The sequence below is a fragment of the Garra rufa genome, chromosome 13 (assembly GCF_049309525.1).
Source record: "Garra rufa chromosome 13, GarRuf1.0, whole genome shotgun sequence".
Lineage (NCBI taxonomy): Eukaryota > Metazoa > Chordata > Actinopteri > Cypriniformes > Cyprinidae > Garra > Garra rufa.
This window is the reverse complement of record NC_133373.1, coordinates 30,912,958-30,937,099: the sequence shown is the minus strand read 5'-3', so window position 1 is coordinate 30,937,099 and position 24,142 is coordinate 30,912,958. Positions and strand designations below refer to the sequence as shown.

General features: G+C 36.8%; 2 protein-coding genes across 2 annotated transcripts in view; one reads left to right on the top strand and one right to left on the bottom strand.

Moving 5' to 3' along the window:
• znf395b (zinc finger protein 395b) overlaps positions 1-6,002 on the top strand; it is a 9,216-nt gene extending 3,214 nt beyond the window's left edge. The window contains exons 5-10 of the mRNA XM_073853186.1: positions 1,637-1,836; positions 1,951-2,051; positions 2,686-2,926; positions 3,360-3,449; positions 4,818-4,936; positions 5,021-6,002. Of these exons, the coding sequence (XP_073709287.1) occupies positions 1,637-1,836; positions 1,951-2,051; positions 2,686-2,926; positions 3,360-3,449; positions 4,818-4,936; positions 5,021-5,132 (863 nt within the window). The 3' untranslated portion in view covers positions 5,133-6,002. The remainder of the gene's footprint in view (positions 1-1,636; positions 1,837-1,950; positions 2,052-2,685; positions 2,927-3,359; positions 3,450-4,817; positions 4,937-5,020) is intronic.
• A 265-nt stretch (positions 6,003-6,267) lies between these two features.
• pnocb (prepronociceptin b) lies at positions 6,268-19,861 on the bottom strand. Its single transcript, XM_073853187.1, has 3 exons — positions 19,742-19,861; positions 11,557-11,751; positions 6,268-8,299 (listed from the first exon to the last, which is right to left on the bottom strand). Exons 2-3 carry the CDS (start codon positions 11,677-11,679, stop codon positions 7,703-7,705), a joined length of 720 nt encoding a protein of 239 aa, XP_073709288.1. The 5' UTR covers positions 11,680-11,751; positions 19,742-19,861; the 3' UTR covers positions 6,268-7,702.
• Between the last annotated feature and the right edge of the window lie 4,281 nt (positions 19,862-24,142).

The window sequence follows — 24,142 nt, the reverse complement described above, 5'->3', positions numbered from 1 at the left end:
ATGGTTTTGTCACTCATTTTTAGTTTTATTAATTTCTCGTAGCACTTTACAGTAAGATTCATTAGTTAACGACATTAGTTAACATTAACTAAGTATGAACAATGCTTCTACAGCATTTATTAATTCTAGTTCATGTTAATTTGAGCATTTACTAATGCATTAATAAAATCACAAGTTGTGTTTGTTAAAATTAGTTAATGCACTGCGAACTAACAAGAACAAACAACGAGCAACTGTATTTTTAAATAGTTTAAGATTATTAAATAGTGTAATAAATGTATTGTTCATTGTTTGTTCATGTTATTTCTCTTCTTAATTATATACTTATTTAATTTTTATATTAGATTTTTATTATACATTATAACACACAGCCTAACGATTCATTTAGCAATTCGCTCTTTCCTTTTTTTTGTATTAATAATTTTAACTTATTATATAAATATTTAATTATTATATAACATTTTATTTTACAGTCCAACATGCAATCCAACAGTTAATTTACCATTTTTTGTCAGTCAAATAATGAAAAAAAACTTGTCTTAATTAATTTCACTTTAAATTTACACTTATGTAATTATATAAATATTTAATTATTATATTACATTTTTAATACAGTCCAACATGCAACCCAACAATTAATTTACCAGTTCTGAGGTTTTGTCACTCAAATATATTTTTAATTAGTTTTATTAATTTAACATTTAGTTATTAATTATTCGATTTTTATATTACATTTGTAGTATACATTATAACAAAGAGTCGAATTATTAGTTTAGCAATTTGCTGTTTCATTTTTTTGTCTTGTTTCACTTTCATAATACTTAGTAAATTATTTAAATATTTAATAATATGTGACCCTGGACCACAAAATCAGTCATAAGGTCAATTTTTTTGAAACATCATCTGAAAGCTGAATAAATAAGCTTTCCATTGATGTGTGTGTTATGTGTTTGTTAGGATAGGACAATATTTGGCAGAGATACAACTATTTGAAAATCTGGAATCTGGGGGTGCAAAAAAATCGAAACATTGAGAAAATCGCCTTTAATGTTGTCAAAATAAAGTTCTTAGCAATGTATATTAGTAATCAAAAATTACATTTGAATATATTTACGGTAGAAAATTTATGAAAGAAGGTTTTTTTTTTTCTTGTAATTTTTCATAGATTTTTGGGATAACAGAAAAATTGATAATTTTAACCCATACAATGTATTGTTGGCTATTACGAATATGCCTGTGCTACTTACAACTGGTTTTGTGGTCCAGGGTCATATATAATATTTTATTATACAGCCTAACATGCAATCCAACAATTAATTCACCATTTTTTCGTCAATCATACAATTAATAAAACTTATCTTATTAATTTCACTTTAAATGTATGCTTATGTAATTATGTAAATATTTATTAAGTACATTGTTTTATACAGTCAAACATGCAACCCAGTAATTAATTTACTAATTCTGTAGTTTTGTCACTTTTGATATATTTTTTAAATAATTTAATTAAGTTAACATTTAATTATACAATTACTCTCTTTTGTATTCAACAGTATACACACACCCCAACAATTAATTTATTATTGCAAGGTTGTCCGTGTTATTCACACTTTCCCTTTTTTGTCTGTGACTGTAGGGGACATGGAGTGTTGTGGAGGTGAGTTGTCGGACAGTGGCAGCAGTGGTTACTGGAGCTGGGACCATGGCAATGTCAGCCCGGCCCCTTCTCCATCAGTCATTGAGATGGACAGGAGCCTAAGCCAACCGACAGACGAAGGACTGCACATGGAGCTGGACCATGCCGCATGTGAGGAGCCAGAGGCCAGGAGGTGCAAGGTGAGAATGAGAAGTCTGTCAGACTACTGAACCTGAGGGGGAGTAAACAGCATTTTAAGCTGATGTTTTAAAAATACAAGTGAGTCACTCTTTGGTTTTCTTTCTCAATTTTAGAGCTTGAGCAGGGGAGCATACAGGTGTCTGTGGCCTGGTTGCGGAAAAGTGCTGACATCCAGGGTTGGAATGAAACGGCACATTCGCATTCTTCACCTGGGGTGAGTGTGTCCTCATACACAAAACTCTTAAAACAAATGACCCTTCGCAAAGAGCATGATTGACAGGCAATCTGACCAATCAGAACGGTGAATCCACCATTTTGTCCGACAAACAAATCAGACAGGAGAATAGATTAACCTTGGTGGTCTTAAACTTGAAGAACTGTGTGTACTGAATGGTTGAAATAAAATACGTTCTGATGTTCATTCATGTTTATTTGTACTATAAGTAAATATGAAAAGAGGATCGGTTCATGTGTTGTTTGAACTGAGGCTGTACAGTGATCCGTCACGACACATTAAGAACCACAAAGTTCTATTTATTATTTCTTAAAAAATTACCAATTTTGAAAGCAGAGACCTTGTTTCATACCAGATGTAACCTGCTCCGTCTTGTCTGTCGGCGTGTTGTCAGTTTCCTCTTTGCTTTGTGATGTATTTTTCACTGCGTGAGAAGATGATGTGTAGTGAGAGCGGCATTGTTTGTCAGACATAGCAACAGTAACTAAGGGGGGTCTTTGCGAAGGGTCAATTGAGATGGCACAGGAATTTTATGAAGCATCTTTAAGCAATGTCAGTGTTTATTATGTTGAAAAAACTTTTTTTTCTCTTTATTTTGTTTTCTCTTAAACAGTGGGGGCTCAGAGCAGTCGCATAGGGAGGAAGACTTCTACTACACAGAGGTGTCCTCTGAAGATGAGGAAACTGCACCTCCATCTCCTGCTCCATCCTTCTCCAGTGGGGCTTGGACATCCTGCAGCTCCACACAAAGCCAATCCACCCCAGGACCCCAAGATGCTCCAGTCCAGTCAAGTCCACTCAGCCAGTCAGCTCCAAGCAGCGTGTGGCAGATCCACAGTGAACATCTCTATCAGGTACAGATCAGCTATTGTATAATTAGATAATTGGCTAAAACTGATGTTTGGAAATTAAAGGTGTAGTTCACCAAAATAAAATCACTATTCTGTCATTGTTTACTCACCCTCGTGCCATGTCAAACCCATAAGTCATTAATTTTTAAAACACAAATTATGAGATTTTTAATGAAACCTGAGAGGTTTATGTGTTCCTCCATTGAAAGCCCAGGTAACCAAAACTTTAGAGATCTAAAAAAGTAATAAAGGCATCCTAAAAACAAATCAATATGCCTCGAGCGAGAAAATCGCTTTTTATGATGAACAGATTACATTTTTTGAATTGGTGAACTATCCCTTTATTATTCATTTTATAAACAAACAAAATCATGTAAAAAACTTTGTGATGTTAAAGTGTGTTTTGTTTTTCCCATCACTGTGTTGTTTTCTGCAGGCCTGCGCGCCCATTCAGGTGACCGTCTCTCCAGGCTCTCCCACCTTTTGTAGCTGGACCCCGTCTTGTGATGTCCAGCAGAAACCTCAGGTTGGTCTAACTCTCTAAAACCAAGATGTAAAATAAGTCTCTGCTTTAGATCAGTTTTAGCTCAAAATACCCAACAGATCATTTTTATATAGCTTGTTAAAATTGCCACTTTTAGGGTATGAGCCAAAACACGCAATTTTTGGGTTTGTCCCTTTAAATGCAAATGAGCTGGTGCTCCTGGCCCCCTTTTCAGAAGAGGGCGGAGCTTCAAGAGCTCATGCTCTGGCATACCGGCAAAAATAAAACAGGACACTCTGAAAATGTCAGAAACTCAGTTGCAGTGTTCAGCCTTATATGTTTGGACTGGAAACATTTAAAAGTCAAGTCATCTGATTTTACTGTGTATAATAAATGTGCGTTTATGAATTACACAGACGGAGCACAGAGCGATAAAAATAACAACATAGCTGGCCTCATGGTGTGATCGCACGCTATCACAAACTTTATTAGTGCTACTTGTGATTGCTGTTGAGGTCAGAAGTTTACATCCCCCTTTTAGAATCTGCAAAATGTTTATTATTTTACCAAAATAAAGAGAGATCATGCAAAATGCATGTTATTGTTTATTTAGTACTGATCTGAATAAGCTATTATAATTTATAAAAATGACCCCGTTCAAAAGTTTACATCCCCTTGATTCTTAATACTGTGTTGTTACCTGAATGATCCACAGCTGTTTTTTTTTTTTGTTTGTTTAGTGATAGTTGTTCATGAGTCCCTTGTTTGTCCTGAACAGTAAAACTGCCTGCTGTTCTTCAGAAAAATCCTTCAGGTCCCACAAATTCTTCGGTTTTCCAGCATTTTTGTGTATTTGAACCCTTTCCAACAATGACTATATGATTTTGAGATCCATCTTTTGACACTGAAGACAACTGAGGGACTCATATGCAACTATTACAGAAGGTTCAAACGTTCACTGATGCTCCAGAAGGAAAAACAATGCATTATGAGCCAGGGGGTTAAAACTTTTGAACAGAATGGAGACTTATGTTGCCTAAATATAATATTTCTTTATTTAGTACTGCCCTTCAGAGGCTACAGAAGAAAGTAACATTCCCAGAAGACAAAATAAGTTCAGTTTACCCTGATCTTCAAATTCAAAAAGCCCCTAATGAATAGTTTTTCCTTCTGGAGCATCAGTGAGCATTTGAACCTTCTGTAATAGTTGCATATGAAATCTGGAATTGTGTGTTCAGAGAGACTGTATGATTTATTAGGATTCTAAAAAATGGGTGGGTGAATTTTTACAATTATAGGCTGGTTGTTTTCACACACTGCGGCCACACAACTGTGTTCATTTTTTGCATAATAGGTCCCCTTTAAAACACATTCTGCCATCTGTCCTTTTATTACTATGTTGAACTGTAGATTCCAGCATCTCGCAGCCGGTCAGTGAGTGTTGGAGAGCAGTGGCTACAGAGGAACAGCGCCCCCACAAGATCACAGACCATAAGTGCATCTCCCTCCAGAGGGCACTGTTCATTCAGGTATTAGTCCATGCTTAGTTAAATGCTGTAGTTTGTAGTATATCATGCAGAAATAAGATAACTTTATTCTTTTTGTGTCCTTAGGAAGGGCCGGGGTGAGGCCAAAAAGTGCCGAAAAGTTTATGGCGTTGAGCGTAGGGACCAATGGTGCACCGCCTGTCGCTGGAAGAAAGCCTGTCAGCGGTTCCCAGACTAAACTGAAAAGACTTTAGGAGACAAGGAAGAATCTCCATTTTCTTTCTTTCCTCCAGCTATTTCCTGCACTGTAGAGGACCCCTCTTTTCACTTTTCTACCTTTTTTGTTTTCCTACCAGAGTTTAAGTGTTTTTGTTATGTTTCCCCACGAAGTGAACGCTGGTAGTAGCTGTCAAGACTGTGGAGTAGTAGGATCCCGATCCCTCAGAGTTGAATTCTGCCCTCTCACCAGACTAAAGTGTAATCCTGTATCTGATCAAGGTGTTTTTCTACCCCAGTCCTGCACTTCATCCATACCTGAGATATTTAAGTGATTGTTGATTTTTGTATACTGTGGACAATGTATTGCTTTGAGCATTTTCATAATGTTTTTCTATTGCCGTTTTGTTAGCCTGAAAGGTGTAACAGTGTAATGTCACGTATTGTCTTCTTTTCTACGTATTTACTCTAAATTTAGTCACAACTTTTGAGTTTCGCGAGGTTTGACTAAGGTCGTATGCCATAGCGCTTCCTAATCAATCTAAACTGCCAGATATAAAGCTACAGTGGTGTTGAGTGAAAGATGTGAATGGTGTTGGCCACATCGGCGGCCAAAGTATGTTGTCTGACGGCGATAAAAGTGCAGCTATAACCTTTTGATTGAATACCAAAGTGCTATTGCAAAGAGTTAAAGGGAGCTTGACTGAATATTAGCCCGGAGAATAGATCGGGCTTGTTTCCTTTTGTACGTTTCTCGTCATCCTTCCAAAAAATTGTTAAGGTCTTGTACAATACTGGAACATCCCCTTGGGAACATCTAAAAGGATTTGAAAGCGTAACATCATATATATAAAAAAAGATATGTATAATTAAAAAGACACAAGATCAAATATGCAAATTTCAAAAGCTTGTCATTTGTGCATGACAAATAACAAGAACAATCGTAAAACTATTTTATTGGCCTTTTGTGTGCATTTCATGTACAAGTGGAATGGATTAAAAGAAAAAACTCTTTCCAAAAATGCTTCCAGAATGTGTTTGAAATTAAAAAAACCCACAAAGCTGAGATGTCTACATACACAAAACCATACATTTATATGCAGAATACTGTAAAGTACACTGAAAGACTATCTGCTAGTTCTTTCTTTACATGTGGTGTGTCAGCTTTCAAACCTCATTTTGAGTATTAATGTGAGGGAGTCTGCCAAGCACTAGGATGACCTCAGTTGTATATGTTCATGCACAAACAAATGCAGAAAGCTGGAACACATGCTTCATAATCATCATGTGGAACCAAACAATTAAAGGCGCATTTCTGCAGCACCAAAGTGATTTGCAAAAATAATGACTATGAATTGTTTTTTAAACATATATGTGACCCTGGGCTACAAAACCAGTTTTAAGTAGCACGAGTATATTTGTAGCAAAAGCCAAAAATACATTGTATGGGTCAAAATGATTGATTTTTCTTTTATGCCAAAAATCATTAGGATATTAAGATCATGTAAATATATTAAAACTTAATTTTTGATTAGTAATATGCAGTGCTAAAAACTTACTTTGGACAACTTTAAAGGTGATTTTCTCAGTGTTTTGATTTTTTTGCACTTTCAGATTCCAGATTTTAAAATAGTTGTATCTCGGCCAAATATTGTCCTATCCTAACAAACCATACATCAGTGGAAAGCTTATATTTAGATGATGTATACATCTCAATTGCAAACCTCAAAAAAATTGACCCTTATGACTTTTTGTGGTCCAGGGTCACATATAGTGAACACTCCCCATCTTTTATTGTTAGGACAAGCTGGTAATCCCGCTCTCAGACTCAACCATTGGCAGAGAGCTGCTCAACGTTTTCTGATTGGCTAACATGGACAGGCCGTGGTTTTGTTTACAAAGCCTAAAGCTGTCGTTTATTAATTTATATTTTTTTGTGGTAATTGTATGTGTGGTATTCCACAAAAATACGAAGTGTAAGCTCTAGGGGGCAGCATTGGCCCAAAAACCGTCAAACAGCCCGTAAATAATATCGTTCTGTCAGTATTGTACTATAATCGCCTATTGATTTTGAAAAGTTGTTCGAGTGCTCGAGTATTTTCAAGACACTTCTATACATCAAGGATGTGTGCAAAACAACCAATCTTAGCACAATACAGTGTGCAAGGTTAAAATATAAAGTGCTTTTCTCTCAGCAATCCCCAAATAAGAAAGCCCCATACTCCACTTCAACCCACTGCTCTCATTTGTAACTGATTCACGTGCTCAAATAAGTTTCACTGCTTTGCCTTTTATTTTTTCACAATGCTTCAAGGTTAATTCTAGGAGTTTTGATTCTGGAATGCACAATCAGTTCTCATCAGCAACATTTGTCCTAACGACTTGATCGAGGTGATTTGGATGTCAGGAACGGCACCATGGAAATGTCAATGATAAAAACCAACGCTATACAAAATATTCCTCTTCTTTGATTAAACACATATTTATCTAGTTCTGGGCTGTAGTGCATGATTGATGTTTACAGTTACTGATGGCTGATGAGCAGTTGAGTTGAGGTAAGTGAAAAGACCAAGGCCTGTACTGTAAGGCCGACTAAACTTCATTCTGTCTTCGGATTCTGGTGGAGAGGTTGCTGATGTGACCTGAACGCCCCGAGCGACCCGTCAAGCTCAGGTACTGCCGCAGTAGCTGACTCACGCGCTTCTGGTTGTTCCACTTGCGGGCAGATTTCCTTATCCCTATGAAGCCACCGTAGCGTTTCTGCAAAGGCCTTCCCGAGCTCACCAACTTTCGGAAACCGTGACGACCTTTCATAAAGCCTCCAAATCGCTTGGATATGCTTACGGCTGCCTCACCGCTCTTCTCTTCTCCTACAGCATCCTGGTCCTCCTCTGTCCTCGGGTCAAGGTCTGGGTCATATGAAATTTCGAGTTGCTCCTCCTCCTCTGAAGGCTGCTGGCTGCGGAGCGCTTGCGCGGCGTGTCGAAACCGCTCCAAAGCTTCAGTATACTCAACGCCATTGTCATTTTCTATGCTCACTGTGGCCAGAGGCTCCGCTTCATCATCAGAGCGCTTTGAAGTTTGCTCCTCCTGTAATGGTAGTGGAAGCTGGTTCAGACTCGCTGCTTGGTAACACAAATCCCAGGTCAGTGCAGGAGATGCCTGTGATTCACATTCCAGGATGCAAACCTGCAAAACACGACAAAATATTTTTATAATACAAGATTTAATTAAATACAAATGTGACCCTGGACCACAAAACCAGTCGTAAGGGTCAATTTATTGAAACATACCCTAAGATTTATACAGAATTATGAAAAAATAAGCTTTCCATTGATGTATGGTTTGTCTTTGGCCGAGATACAGCTATTTGAAAATCTGGAATCTGAGGGTGCAAAAAATCTCAATATTGAGAAAATCGCCTTTAAAGTTGTCCAAATGAAGTTCCAGGGTCACAGATATCAAATTAGATCGAATATGCTGAAATCATACAGTAATACTAACAAATAAAACAACTGTTTTCTATTTTAATATATTTTAAAATGTAATTTATTCCTGTGGTGTCACACGATCCTTCGGAAATCATTCTAATATGCTGATTGGGTGCCCAAGAAACATTCCTTCTTATTATCAATGCTGAAAACAGTTGTGGTGCTTAATATTTTTGTGGAAACCTATTTTACTTTGATAAAGTTCAAATGACAGAACGGCATTTATATATAAAAAAAAAAATCTTGTGTAAAATGTGACCCTGGACCACAAAACCAGTCATAAGGGTATTTTGTTTCAATTGAGATTTAAAGTTCTGAAAGCGGAATAAATAAGCTTTCCATTGATGTATGGTTTGTTTGGATAGGACAATATTTGGAGGAGGTACAACTGTTTAAATATGGTATCTGAGGGTGCAAAAATCAAAATATTAAGAAAATCACCTTTAAAGTTGTCCAAATTAAATGCATAGCAATGCATATTACTTAACAAAAATAAAGCTTTGATATATTAATGGAAGGAAGTTTACAAACTATCTTCATGGAACATGCTCTTTACTTAATATCCTAATGTTTTTTGGCATAAAAGACAAATACAATTGGTTTTGTGGTCCAGGGTCTCAAATTATATAGGCTAAATGTCTTTATTCCTGTCTTGTATCTTGTTTGTTTCTTTATAAAAATGGATAGAAGAAAATCTCCTATTCAAAATGAAAATACATTTTTCCTTCGCAGGAGATTTAGCATGTTTCTATTAATAAAATGAATTTGCCCTTTCTAATGAAATGCTATAAGTATAAAAAATTCTTATTGGCACAATACTGCATGCAAACGGTCATACCAGTGCAATGAGATGTGAAATGATATGTGGCATTGGTGCAAGAAATGATATGATAATTGAGAGAGTAGAATGGGATTTTGTATGTGATAAGCAGTGCTCAGCTGTAGATAAATGCATGTTCTTTCCACAAAATGTTCATGTGATGCCCTTTTTAAGGACGGGTGAGCCGTTTTTTTATTATCTTTCATTTATAGGGAGAAAATCATAAATTATAACAGAGTGAAACTAGAAGTTGAATGCATGAAAAGTAATAGGCCAATGGCAAATGAAAAACATTCAGATAGAAGATAATAGGCAGAGTATATATGTGGATAGTTATGAAATACAGATTTACATGTGTTTCAACACATGCATACTCTTAAAAATGTGTAAAGGTTCTTTATTGGCATTGATGGGTCCATGAAAATCCATTGAACATTTCCATTACACAAAAAGTACTGTATAGTGGAAAAACATTCTTAAGATTTTATAAGAATTTTAAGAATTTACACTAAACTGTTTTTTTGGAAAACCAAAAATGTGCTCCTGGACCATAAAACTATCATAAGGGTCAATTTTTTAAAACTGAGATTTATACAATTAAGTCTGATACAACAAAACTGAATAAATAAGCTTTCCATTGATGTATGGTTTGTTAGGACAGGACAATATTTGGCCAAGAATAAAATTGAACATTTGGAATCTGAGGGTGCAAAAAAGTCAAAACATTGAGAAAATTGTCTTTAAAATAGTCTAAATGAAGTTCTTAGCAATGCATATTACTAATCAAAGTTAGTTTTAAGATATATTTACGGTAAGAAACTGACAAAATATCTTCATAAAACATGATCTTTACTTAATATCCTAATGATTTTTGGCATAAAAAATAAATAAAAATATTTGACCCATACAGTGTATTGTTGGCTATTCCTACAAATATACCTGTTGTTACTTACGACTGGTTTTGTGGCCCAGGGTCACAAATGGTTCTTCTGTAAAAACCTCCTTCTTAAATGTGAGTGTGAATACACTATTTTCATAAGGCTGTGTATGAATCAGTGGATGAAAATTTTAAGTCTGACACCATTGTGGTGTCACTGTGCAAAAGCATGCCCACAGGGACCCATCTGGTCATGGCACAAGCGCCACCACCAAGTGTCAATCACTCCTACACACAACATCAGCAGCTGACGACACCACAGCAGCCAATTATGCGAAGACATTACCCCAATCACCCCAGTCACAGCTGTTTGGTCTGAACAGTCATTAGCAACTTGATTACAGGCACTATCGTGACAGCGACCAACTTTCAACAAAGTTAATTTAAATCACAGTTTTCTCATCCACTCCTGCTGTAAGATAACAGACCATGAACATTAATAGGGAGTTTGTACTTTTATATAGAGTGTTTTCATGACGTGTCATCAATCGGCCATATTGGCGGCACTGAATCTAAACAATGTCACTGAACCGAACAAAACTTGCATATTTAGCTGATTATTGCTGCTGAAAATGATAAATTATTGTCATGTTTTTGGCTGTAGTAATCGGTCAGACCAGGAAAAACATTTGGAGTACTATAGACTGCCAAAAGTTAGAACAAATCAAGGAGAAGAGTGCAAAAAAACTGAGGAACAAAAGGCGTTTGTGGTTGGCCAACAACCAAGATTTGCAGGGTAAGAATCTTGACAACATTTTTATTATTTCCGGTCAGGTAGGTGAAATCTTAGGTTTGTATCTTAAAGGAACACTCCGCTTTTTTTGGAAATAGGCTCATTGTCCAACTCCCCCCGAGTTAATAAGTTGAGTTTTACCGTTTTGAAATCCATTCAGCCGTTTTCCTGTTCTGGTGATATCGCTTTTAGCATAGCTTAGCATAGATCATTGAATCCTATGAGACCAAAATAGCATCGTGTTCAAAAATGACGAGTTTCAATATTTGTCCTATTTAAAACTTGACTCTTCTGTAGTTATATCGTGTACTAAGACCGGCGGAAAATGTAAAGCTGCGATTTTCTAGGCCAATAAGATTAGGAACTACACTCCCATTCCGGCGTAACAGTCAAGGAAGTTTGCTGCCATAATAGTTCCATAATTGTGACGTAAATGCAAACCCTCTAGTTAGACTTGGTCCTTACCAATGTATTAAACGCTTGATGTTCAGGTAGGATGAGTCCACAGGTTAAACAGTCCCCTTGACAGTCGCTGTGACCTGAGGCACACAAGCATAAGAACAGCAGGGTCCAAAATGGGGTCTTCATGACTTCTTCACGGAATACACACCGGAACAAACAAATCAAGCGGGAACTTAGTCAGAGTAGCCAATGGGATATCTGATGAAGGAAAGAGAAGAGATGTTTCATTGGTAATCATACTTTGATTTTCAGTTTGTACACTCTTAAAAATAAAGTTTTTTTATTGGCACCGATGGTTCCATGAAGAACTTTGAACTTCCATGGAACCTTTAAAATGCAGAAAAGGGTTCTTTATAGTGTAAAAAGGTTCTTTGGATTTTTAAAATGTTCTTCAAAATGGAACTGTTTACTGTAAGGTTCTTTGGGGAACCAAAAATGGTTCTTCTATGGCATCATTGTAAAAACACCAGTTTGACGCCTTATTTTTTAAGAGTGTAACATAAACTTTTTTCTGTATATCTATGGGGGAAAACAACTGAATGATTCTTCAGATGTTCTAAAAACTTTATAGTGGTTAGGCATCACTGTAAAAACACCCCTTTGAAGCCTTTGTTTTTAAGAGTGTAACATGAACTTCATATAGTAAGAAATGTTAAGAAAATGTAAAATCATCTTCCTAAAGTATTTTCCCCTGGCCGGAAACCCTGTAACTGGAGCTGTTAAAATGAGTGTAAGAACTAGGCATGATGAAGCCAAGGGGCAAATTTGAATCAAATTAGAATCTCTGATGTAGCTAAATTACTTAGCATAATCCATTAGAGTTTTAGGAGTTTTTTTTTTTTTTCAGAATATCTTGGAACCTCTTCAAAATTGCTCTGTTACTTTGTGAAAATAACTTTCTTAACCACAATAAAGTTTTTATAACATCTGGATAATCATTCAATTGTTTCCCCCCAAAAAAGGAAATTAATACTTTTATTCAGCAAGTATTAAATTCCTTGGGGAGCCAAAAATGGTTCTTTTTCTGCAAAAAACCCATTCAGGAACCTTTTTAAAGAGTGTTCCTGGATCTATAAATGTTGACCTGTAGCTAATCAGCTCTGGAAACAGCTTTTCCACCCTTGTCAGTCAGTTAAACGAATTCCTGCAAATCCCTGATATTAGGACTGATAATCAGACATTTTAAAGATAAACCCAGAAATGGGTCCAGTTTTCCCTAAAGCCAAACACATGTCTCTCTAGAGATAAGATTACCTTATGACAATCACAATAACGACAGAACAGTGAATCAAACATATTTAAAAAATTCACACATGAAAGTGTAACATAATGATGTGGATCATCACCACTACTGTCACCACTCAAACATGTCAAAATTTGCAAGCCACCATCTGTTTATTTTTTTTTTTGCCCACACATACTGAACTTCATTAAGGAAACTCATCATAGGCCCTAATTAATGTCTGAATTAGCGTGTGTGGCATAATGAGAAGGAAATGAGTGCGGGAGAGAAAGAGCGGGAATGCAGTTCCCATCAAACTCTGACTCACGCACTGCGCCAGCACACATTAGTCACGACCGCATTAGGAGAGAAACGCACACAACTCTAAAAGCTTTCTTTGATGAAAGCCAACTCAAATCTTTCGGTGAACTCCAGAGCAGTGATGAAAAGTTGACAATAAAAGCATCCCGAGATGTCTCTGCTCAGTGAGCAGAGAGTATATATAATTGTAGCCCCTCATGTGGACACGGGTATCCAGAGCACTCTGAGGGAAGGACTACCAAGACACTCGACACCAAAAAAGTTTTCCAACCAATTAAATCCCTTGCATCATTAATACAGTTCAATTTGAAGAGCAATTTGATTCAACTTTTTTACGATCATCCCCTGCTACAATTTCTTATTTGTCGGAGATAATGGAAAACATGAAAACAGCTGGAGGGAAAGTGCAAAAGCATCAACTTCAGCAATTCATCTGGAATATGAATACTGTGCCTGTATTATTTAGCCAGAGAGAGACAGATGTGTCCTGTTTGACCTATAAAGTACTTGTTGACCCCAATTTCATAGAAGGAATAAGGATATACAGTGAGGGAAAAATTATTTGATCCCCTGCTGATTTTGTACGTTTACCCACTGACAAAGAAATGATCAGTCTGTAATTTTAATGGTAGGTTTATTTGAACAGTGAGAGACAGAATAACAAAAAATTCAGAAAAACTCATTTAAAAAAAGTTATAAATTGATTTGCATTTTAATGAGTGAAATAAGTATTTGACCCCTTCGCAAACAGACTTAATACTTTGTGGCAAAACCCTTGTTGGCAATCACATAGGTCAGACATTTCTTGTACTTGTCAACCAGGTTTGCACATCTCAGAAGGGATTTTGTCCCACTCCTCTTTGCAGATCCTCTCCAAGTCATTAAGGTTTAGAGGCTGACGTTTGGCAACTCGAACCTTCAGCTCCCTCCACAGACTTTCTATGGGTCTGGAGACTGGCTAGGTCACTCCAGGACCTTAATGTGCTGAAGACACTTCTTTGTTGCCTTGGCCGTGTGTTTTGGGTCATTGTCATGCTGGAATACCCATCCACAACCCATTTTGAATGCCCTGGCTGGCTTTAATGCCCTGTCCCTGATGGAACATGACCCCGCCCATCGTCCCTTTGATGCAGTGCAGTTGTCCTGTCCCCTTAGCAGAAAATTTCTCCTCTGAATCAATCAGATGTTCACCGGCAAACTTCAGATGGGCCTGTACATGTGCTTTCCTGAGCAGGGGGACATTGTGGGCGCTGCAGGATTTCAGTCCTTCATTGCATAGTGTGTTACCAATTCTTTCCTTGGTGACTATGGTCCCAGCTGCCTTGAGATCATTGACAAGATCCTCTCGTGTAATTCTTGGGTGATTCCTTACTGTTCTCATGATCACTGAAACTCCACGAGGTAAGATCTTGCATGGAGCCCCAGACCGAGGGAGATTGACAGTTATTTTGTTTCTTCCATAATCGCACCAACTGTTGTCAACTTCTCACCAAGCTGCTTGGCAATGCTTTTGTAGCCCATTCTAGCCTTGTGTAGGTCTACAATCTTGTCCCTGACATCCTTGGACAGCTCTTTGGTCTTGGCCATGGTGGAGAGTTTGGAATCTGATTGATTGATTGCTTCTGTGGAGAGGTGTCTTTTATACAGGTAACAAATTGAGATTAGGAGCCTTTAAGAGAGTGCTCCTAATCTCAGCTCGTTACCTGTATAAAAGACACCTGGGAGACAGAAATCTTGCTGATTGATAGGGGATAAAATACTTATTTTTGTTGTTATTCTGTCTTTCACTGTTCAAATAAACCTACCATTAAAATTATAGACTAATAATTTCTTTGTCGGTGGGCAAACATACAAAATCAGCAGGGGATCAAATAATTTTTTCCCTCATTGTATGCCCTTAAAAATATAAACAATATATAATGCACATCTTATCAAAACCCTATGACTGACTTGAATGTGACTGTGTGAATGATGACTGTGAATATCCACCTTTTTCTTCCTGTAGGAGTGGGTGCGGCCATTTGTACATTTTATGGGTCTGGCTTCTGGTCTCATCTCCGTCCTAATTTTTAGCTGTACAAAACAGCTAGTTTTGCTGCTTGATAGTGCAAATTGATGTGTTTTACCATGTTATTTTAATGTATTATATTAATTATGAGCACACTAGATTTTAGTTCAAACGGTTTTACCGTTTACTGCACATTGTTGAGTTAAGTAAATAATGACAAAATTTTCTTTACCTGTAACGTTAGTTCTCAAAATAAGCTATACATTTTTTCTTAAATATCAAGTTACTCTTATTTACACTATAAACTAAAATTTTTTTAATGTAATTATTTATGTGATGCTTTAATTTACTCTACACACAGAGTTTGATTGACAGGCTAACCAATCATAAAGCAGAATCTGCCATTTTGTCTGATAAACAAACCAGACAGGAGAGTAGATTTATGTTGGTGGACTTGAACTTGAGAAATTGTGTTTATTGACGTCTTTCCGTGGTTGAAACAAGATATCTTCTAATGTTTATTAATTCAAATAGGTCCAATACATTTTGTGGTCTGTGCCAATTCGCACATATGATTCACTCTGTGCTATTGTGTCTCTGGACTGACTGTATTCGCACTGCGGTGGCTCACGTGACACAGCGCGAAACCAGACTTTTTTTTCGCCCCATGGAAAGGATATTTACACTGTCTGAATTGTTCCTTATCTCCTGAATAATGCACTACACACCGTTCACCATACAGAAAATACAAATTCTATGAACAAGTGATCGATTTCAACCGCAGCTTCTATTTATAGTGTAGGGGGCGGGATGCTTTGCATTCTAGAGAGCATTTGATTGGACAGAAAGTTTGATGAGAAGCTGAAGTGCAGGGTGATGTCATCAAAATCATTAATCCATATTGGTGGAAGTTAGAGACTATAAGTTTTGAATGCTTATATCTTCTATCACAACAGCTTATAGATAACCTTAAGACTAACATATTCATACTAAAAACAAAAAAAACTTCAATTTTGATTTCATGGGGACTTTAAATCAAATCTGTGATTTTCTAGTTGAGTCAACTAGAGGTTAAGCCATCGAGTATAGAAACAAATACAATAAAATATAAATAGACAAATAATATGAGGAATAAATTACAGATGTATAATTAGGTGGTTTGTACACAGTATGATAGTTAAAGACAGTATTGACAAAATATTTTGGGTGTGAATTTTTTTTCAGTGAACGCCTGTGAGTCCTAGTGTAATGCTCATAGAGGAGATGCTCTGTCCGCAGCCTTTGACTAATCTAAGGGAATGCGACTAATCTGATTTGACCGGTCTGCTCGCCCTCTCCTACAGCCACCTGATCGTATCTTCTCCACGGCAAACACCAAACCCTATTCTCATTCTGTTCCCGCACCGTGGCTGAAACACAAATGCTTGAACTGAGACACCACCAGATTCTGGAAAATCACCTCTGCTGCTTTTCATTCTGCTTTTCGTATTACCATTTTTGTTGGTCAACTGTGTCATGACATGTCAAAAATGAGCAAATAACAATTACTTTTGTTTGCTCCACAGCAGATGGAAGGAGGACCATGACCTCTTTCTCAATTCTCATCCACATTAATATCATCCGCTGAATGCGAAAGCATTTCATCTTGGATTTATTACGCAGTAAATGATAGCTCACCTGTTTGCTATATCTAGCAATTTTTTTGTCCTTCGTAATAGCATTGAATCAAAATAATCTAGGCTCTTCTCATTGTCATAACCATTTCCGTTGAGGAATGGGGGATTCGCATGGTTACTTTAATTGAGAGCACAATGATTGCCAGAGGGCTCAGAGTCTGCAGTCCCGTTGCAGATGATCATAGTTCCCCTCCACACACACTGCCTCTTCACTGGCAGAACAGCAGCAATCATTGCATTATCCTCCCCGTGGCCATGACAATGAGCAGGGAATTTACCATAAAAAGACAGGGGGAGGGAGTGAAAAGTTTCTTTCTTTATTTATTTCTGAAGGACTATCGGCATGATATTTCACTTGTGAGGAGAAAATTCAATAAAAGCCACTGTCACCACCATTTCAATCAAAAGCAGTGGTGAAAGTAAATACCCAGATGCATATATTAGACCATTTGACTCATGGAAAGTCACAATTTCGTCACAGGGTTTGCAATTTCCAAGTCAAGCTTTAGAAAAAGCTGTTTTTGAATAATATTGCTCACAATGAGCTGTAGAGGTGTAGTATGAAATTTGTATAAGAATGCAGGAACTAAGCAGTATTCAGGACAGCTATTGTATGATAGAGATACTATGACACTGTATATATAAAATCCAACAGCTGAGATCATGGAATAAACCACAATCAATTAAGTGTCACAATTATGCATAATTATGTACAATATGAAAAATGAACACTAGACATGGCAGCTTTGACCTTATACTGGTTCCATCAGAGTGATTCCTTGATTCTTTACAATTGTTTTTTTCATTGCAATTAATATTGAATATGTTGCTTAAATGTTGACAGCTTCTGGAAATCCATTAAGAGCATTACTTGATTGAATAGATTTTCTCTCGCCCGTGTAAGAGAATACAACTCTAATTGATAGATGTACGTAATTATGCATGCAACACTTCTGCTCTAATGGATTTTAGGGTAAAAATCAATTTAACATGGCTCAAGTAATTAATCTGAGGAAAACTAGTCTCCCTAATGCAGTGCAAAGTTTTAAAATAATTACACTAAATTAGACAAGCAGCTTGAATTTGGAGTGCATAATATGTAAATGCAGTGTGTACGCCTTGAGTTTGCCTTAGTCCAAAGATGCAAGCAAAATAAATGTACTATTTAAACTTTTCATAAATTGATTTAAAATATGTGACCCTAAAGCACAAAACCAGTCTTAAGTATAGCACAAGTATATTTGTAGCAATAGCCAATAGTCAAAATGATCGATTTTACGTTTATGCCAAAAATCATTAGGATATTAAGTAAAGATCATGTTCCATGAGGATATTTAGTGAATTTCCTACCATAAATATATTAAAACCCAATTTTTGATTAGTAATATGCATTGCTAAGAACGTCAACTTTAAATTCCAGATTTTCAAATTTATCTCAGCCAAATATTGTCCTATCCTAACAAACCATACATCAATGGAAAGCTTATTTATTCAGATGATGTATAAACTCAATTAAAAAAAATTGTGGTCCAGGGTCACATATGTGTGCAAACTTCCATATAAATGCATGAAAACATTTGGTGTGCTTAAAAAGAGAGTGCTTCACACAGAATATGAAAATTATGGAAATCAATAGTTTAAAAAAATCAACAAATATATATATATATTCGTGTAATTATTCTCCTTAACTTGGGGGAAAATTTAAATATCTAGCTTAATTTACATAATTTAAATATGATTTGATCTTGATATGATATGATGATATAATTTGATCATTCTGTTTTGTATTGTTATATATGGTATATTGTTTATAAAACAAAATATACTTAATAAACCATAATTAACATTAAAGTTAATTAACATTTAAAATCTAAAACATGTAATTAACATATAAAATCAACATGCCGACAGCAGTTAATATTTGTTCCTTGCTTTCCCAAAAATAATTAGATTATGGGTGAATGATTACACCATGCAACATATAGATATACAGTATGTGATATACAGTCTTTGTATTATTATTGACCATTGTATGTTATTTAATTTTATTTAATGTAAATGAATTGTCATCCCAGAAGCAGGAAACATTAACATAAATGCATAGCGCACTTGTTGCTATCCTGCGCAGGCTGTAATTACATGAAATATTGAAATTAACATTATGCACAAAATGCTCTGCTAGTTGATTAAAGGGACTCTCAGTGGACACATTGTGTTAAGTTTAGTTTAATTACAGCTGCAAAAAATATTAGTAGTAAATGGAGAGTCGCTGACTTCAAATAGTGCACTCAGGTCTCTGTGATCGAAGCTTTGAATGAAATACATTTATTACTGCTGTCTAGAGTGCTATATGCAATTTTAAGCAATTGTAAATTGATTTATAATTTTGAGAGAGTCTGTTAGACTACAGCTGAAAAACAAACATAATCCAGAAATGTTCTGTTCTATTCTTACACAGAAATACATAGTTTGAAAAAGTAGCTTATTAACCAAATTTTTTAATAAATAATAATAATGATAATAAAGAAAGACTGATGTTCGCAAACTAAAAAACTTAACAAAACTTTACAAGCAACAAAAAAGAAAACAACATAATGTAGTTAACTGGTAGCTGTGAAGATGATTAATGCGGAAAATCTATGAGTAATGGAAAAAAAGATTATTAAAGAGCAGCACTAATCATTAAAACATCATCCAGGGACCTTGTCACATTAATATTAGCCTAATCGCACTGCCATAAGAAAAACATGACTGTGATAACAACTGCAGTCATTTTTGCTTAAACAAATATTAATAGATAAGTAAAATAAGTGAGAAATCATAAAATACTTGTCACATCAGGCAAAAAAAACAACAACAACCAAATGATGCAACGAAACAGATATCATCTGCATTCTTTTACTGTGGAATTAGAATCAATACAAAAATACAAAAGAGGTATCACATGACACCTTGTTTTACCTGCCGTCTGCGGTAGCGGGTTGTTCTCAGTCTCTCTCTCACTTTCAGTCTTGAGGTGTGGCGGTTATGTCCAATCTTCAGCTTCTTGGTTTGTTCAACTGCTTGCCTGCTCCCTTTCTCTCCCCTCTTATAACGGCACACCCCTTCCTCTGGTTCAGCCCCCCCAGTGTCTGTGGATGGGGCTACACCAAGGCAGGGTATTACGCACAACCTGGACAGCCATACAACCCTTAGTCAAGGCTGACGTACAAGACACTACTAACGTCACCTCTTTCCCTACCCCAGAAGATATAAAAATACACATCATTCAATTTGTAATGGACTCAAAATTAGTTGGTTTTTATCCAATGGCATATTGATTGTATATGTCCAAACAGAGTTCCCATCAATTAACTGATCATCAGAAACTTTGTCAACGTGCCTTTAACAAGCGAAGCGCTGGCTTGGGAGTGCAAATTGCAAATTAAGCCTGAAATGCAATTTACAGATGAGCAGTGCATACAGGAGAAAAACAAAATCTCCCAGAGGCAAAAAGAAGTCTCGGTGGACGATGACACTTCACATCCACCGTAAAGGAAAGACAGGATTGTTGCCAACAAGAATATAAGGAGAACACTAACTTGTCTTTTAGGAAAGCAATGCTGAAAAGGGTTATGAATCATACAATTATACAAATAACGTATGCAACATTTTTTTTATTATTATTATTTGTTTTTAGGTCACATTGAGGTCATAACTCAGCCTTAAAACACACTTTTGGTTGGTTCCTTGTCAGTATATAAGTAGCAATTTGAGGTGGAATTCAATAAGATTTGCATTACCCCTTATGAAGTTGAAATGAAATTTAAATATGAGTGTTTTTTCACTCTTGTCCACAAAAGTTCATTATATATGATTAAATTTATAATATCAATTTCTATAGGTGACATTTAAATTTAGGGATAGTTCACCCAAAAATGAAAACTCTAATTATTTACTCATTAATTACTCACCCTCATGTCGTTACCATCCCGTAAGACCTTCATTCATGTTCAGAACACAAATTAAGATATTTTTGATGAAATTCGAGAGCTGACCCTGCATAGACAGCAAGCACACCAAGAACATGGACATAATACATTGTAAAAAACTATTTGTTCAGTCAACTTAAAATAATTTGTTACCCAGTTGCCTTAAAAAATTTCAGTCAACTCAAATCGTTTTAGTCAACTTGAAATGTTAAGTTGTACTAAGAGACAACTCAGATATTTGAGTTGATTCAACTTACAATTTTAAAAGTTTAACAAACCAAATTTTATTGTTTAATGAACTCAAATATCCAAGTTGTCACTTAGTACAACTTAACATTTCAAGTTGACTAAAACTATTTGAGTTGACTGAATTTTTTTAAAGGAGAAGTCCGGTGTGATATTGACCTAAAGTGTAATGAATCATGATACCGAGTGTGAACTTACCTTTCATAGCTCATCTCGGCTTGTTCCCTGCACTTCGAAATCTGGCACTAGTTACCGATGCTAAAAACAGATTGTTGCTGAGGGTGGGCATCGGACTAGCTATGTAAATAAATCGCTGTTTTACACCATTTACGAGGCACAAAGTAGCTCCACACTTCATTGGTAGACTTCCAAGGGCCCTGACATTTAAAACGAGACACTGACAACTTTGAAAAAGCACTGGTAGTTTATTTACAAGAAGATTTACACAGACAGTACTTTCAGGAAATTTACCGGTCGCCGCCATCTTGAATTTAGTCACTGTAGTGTAATGATATCGCGAGACAGCATGAGATTAGGGGAATCAGAGTGAGAGAGCGAACATGGAAGAAGGTTGTTGAGAGTTGTTAATAACAAGTTAGAGCCTGATCAAAGTCTGATGATTATTGAGTTCAACAACACCAGATAAATGGCGACGAGGATGAACACTTCATAGATCGACCAGGATTACCATTCAACCTTGGAAGCGATTTGATAGACTGACGGTCCTGACATGGAAAACGAAGCTGCTGCACCGCGGGCACAAACACCGCTAAGACATGTCGCTCAGGCTATCGCCGCCTATTCCACTGAACCTCGGAGCTTCGGATTTGTATGCAGAATACAAAACATGGATAGACTCTTATAGTTTTTTGGAGTTGGTCAGCGGAACTATCAACGCTGCTGATGCTGTAAGACGCGCTACCTTTTTGCATTGCATTGGTGCACCAGTGCAGAGGATTTTTGCGAACCTCCCGGGACCTAAAGAGTCATTTACGGAGACTGTAGCTGCCCTGGACGCTTACTTTACTCCACGAAAAAATGTGGTGCTTGAAAGACACAAATTCAGACAGAGATCTCAACAACATGATGAAATGATTGACGCATTTGTGAATGCGTTAAGGGAACTAGCAAAATCACGCGAGTTCGGCGCTTTAGAAAGTGACACGTTTATTTCACGAAAGGTGCAAGAACAGCGGACACAAAAATGAAGCAACAAAATGCCGACAGAGGGTGACCTGAAAAGAGTAACAGCAACACCAAGTGTTACGGATGTGGACTGACAACACATAGAGCAGATGACTGTGGTGCAAAATCTGCAACTTGCTTGTACTGCAAAAAAACGGGTCATTATGCACGAGTTTTCAGAAAGAAAAAACTCAAAGGAGGATAAAAGTTACAAATATAGGGCCAAAGACAAGTTGGACCATAAAGACAAACCCGTAAGAGCAGTAAACGACAATTCTGATTCTGATGACTTTGTGTATTCAATTGATCCAGAAGGAAAAGAGACCATAAGAGTTAATGGACAGAAATTGAAGATGGTCATACAGATACAGGAAGTGGAAGAAATTTCATTGGGGAAGAACTGTATCAAAGACTGTTTGCACAAAAAGAGAAAATTCTATGCATATGCACAAATGCACCCTCTTCACTGTGTGGGATTTTTTGAAGCCCAGCTTGAATGGAATGGAAATGACATGAAAGATGACATTTTTGTAATCAAAGGAAATGTAGAGCCGCTGTTGGGAAGACAGTCTTGTTTTGACCTGAAGATTCTGAATCCTGCAGACCAGGTCAGACCGCTTGAAAATTCATCTGAAAGATTTTTGAAACTGGAGACTGAATATCAGTCTTTGTTTAAAGGACTGGGGCAAATCACAGGTTACAGCCATAAAATATCAGTGAATGAAAAGTTCAAACCTGTAGCTCAAGCTTTACGGAGAGTACCTTATTTAATGGTAGAAGCTGTGAATCAAGAGCTAGATAAAATGCTGGAAGATGGAATAATAGAGGAAGTGCATGAAGGATCTGAATGGGTGTCCAACATTCTTCTTATTCCAAAAAAGGACACTAAAGAAGTGAGACTTTGTGTAGATCTAAGAGAAGTGAACAAAGCAGTGGTAAGAGAAAGACACCCAGTACCAACAATAGACAATATACTCCAAGCGATGCAGGGAGCGAAGGTGTTTGCTAAACTGGATGCTCATAAAGGCTTTTGGCAAGTCGATCTAGCACCTGAATCTAGACAAATGACCACATTCATCACACACAGAGGATGCTATCGTTTTAAGAAGGTACCATTTGGATTGTGTAGTGCTCCTGAAGCCTACCAGAAAGCCATGGATTCTATGTTATGTGGGATGCCCGGTGTGGTGTGCTACATGGATGACGTGGTCGTATTTTCAGAAAATGAAAAGGAGCTGGAACAAAGACTGAGAAAAGTTTTTCAAAGATTTCAAGAAAAAGGACTCACACTGAATAAGGAAAAGTGTTTCTTTGGACTCAAGCAGATTGAGATTTTGGGTCATGTCGTCTCAGCTGATGGAATAAAACCAGATCCACGGAAGGTTGAAGCAATTTGTAATGCTCCAAGACCCAGAAATGTGGCACAGTTACGTTCGTTTTTAGGCACTTGTGGATTTTTGATGAAGTTTGTGCCTAATTATGCAAATTTGTCTGAGCCGCTCAGAAAACTCACCAGACAAGGACAAGAGTGGCAGTGGTCATCTGAAGCAGAACATGCATTTAAAAGCCTGAAAAAGGAATTGGTTAGTGAGCCATGCCTAGCATACTTCAACATAAATGCACAAATATTTGTGATAAGTGATGCAAGTCCAGTTGGACTTGGAGCAGTTTTGCTTCAGACTCAAGAAGATGGAGCTAAGAAACCTGTGGCATATGCAAGCTGCTCTCTGACACCCACAGAACGGCATTACTCTCAAATAGAACGCGAAGCCCTAGGATGTGTATGGGCAGTAGAACACTTCAGAGCATATTTGTCGGGAGGCAGATTTACTCTTCAGACAGATCACCGACCTCTCATTTATATGCTTAATCCAGAAAAGTCAAAGCTTTTGCCTCCACGAATACAAAGACTCAGACTGAGACTGTGTCCATACGACTACAAGATTGAACACATTGCAGG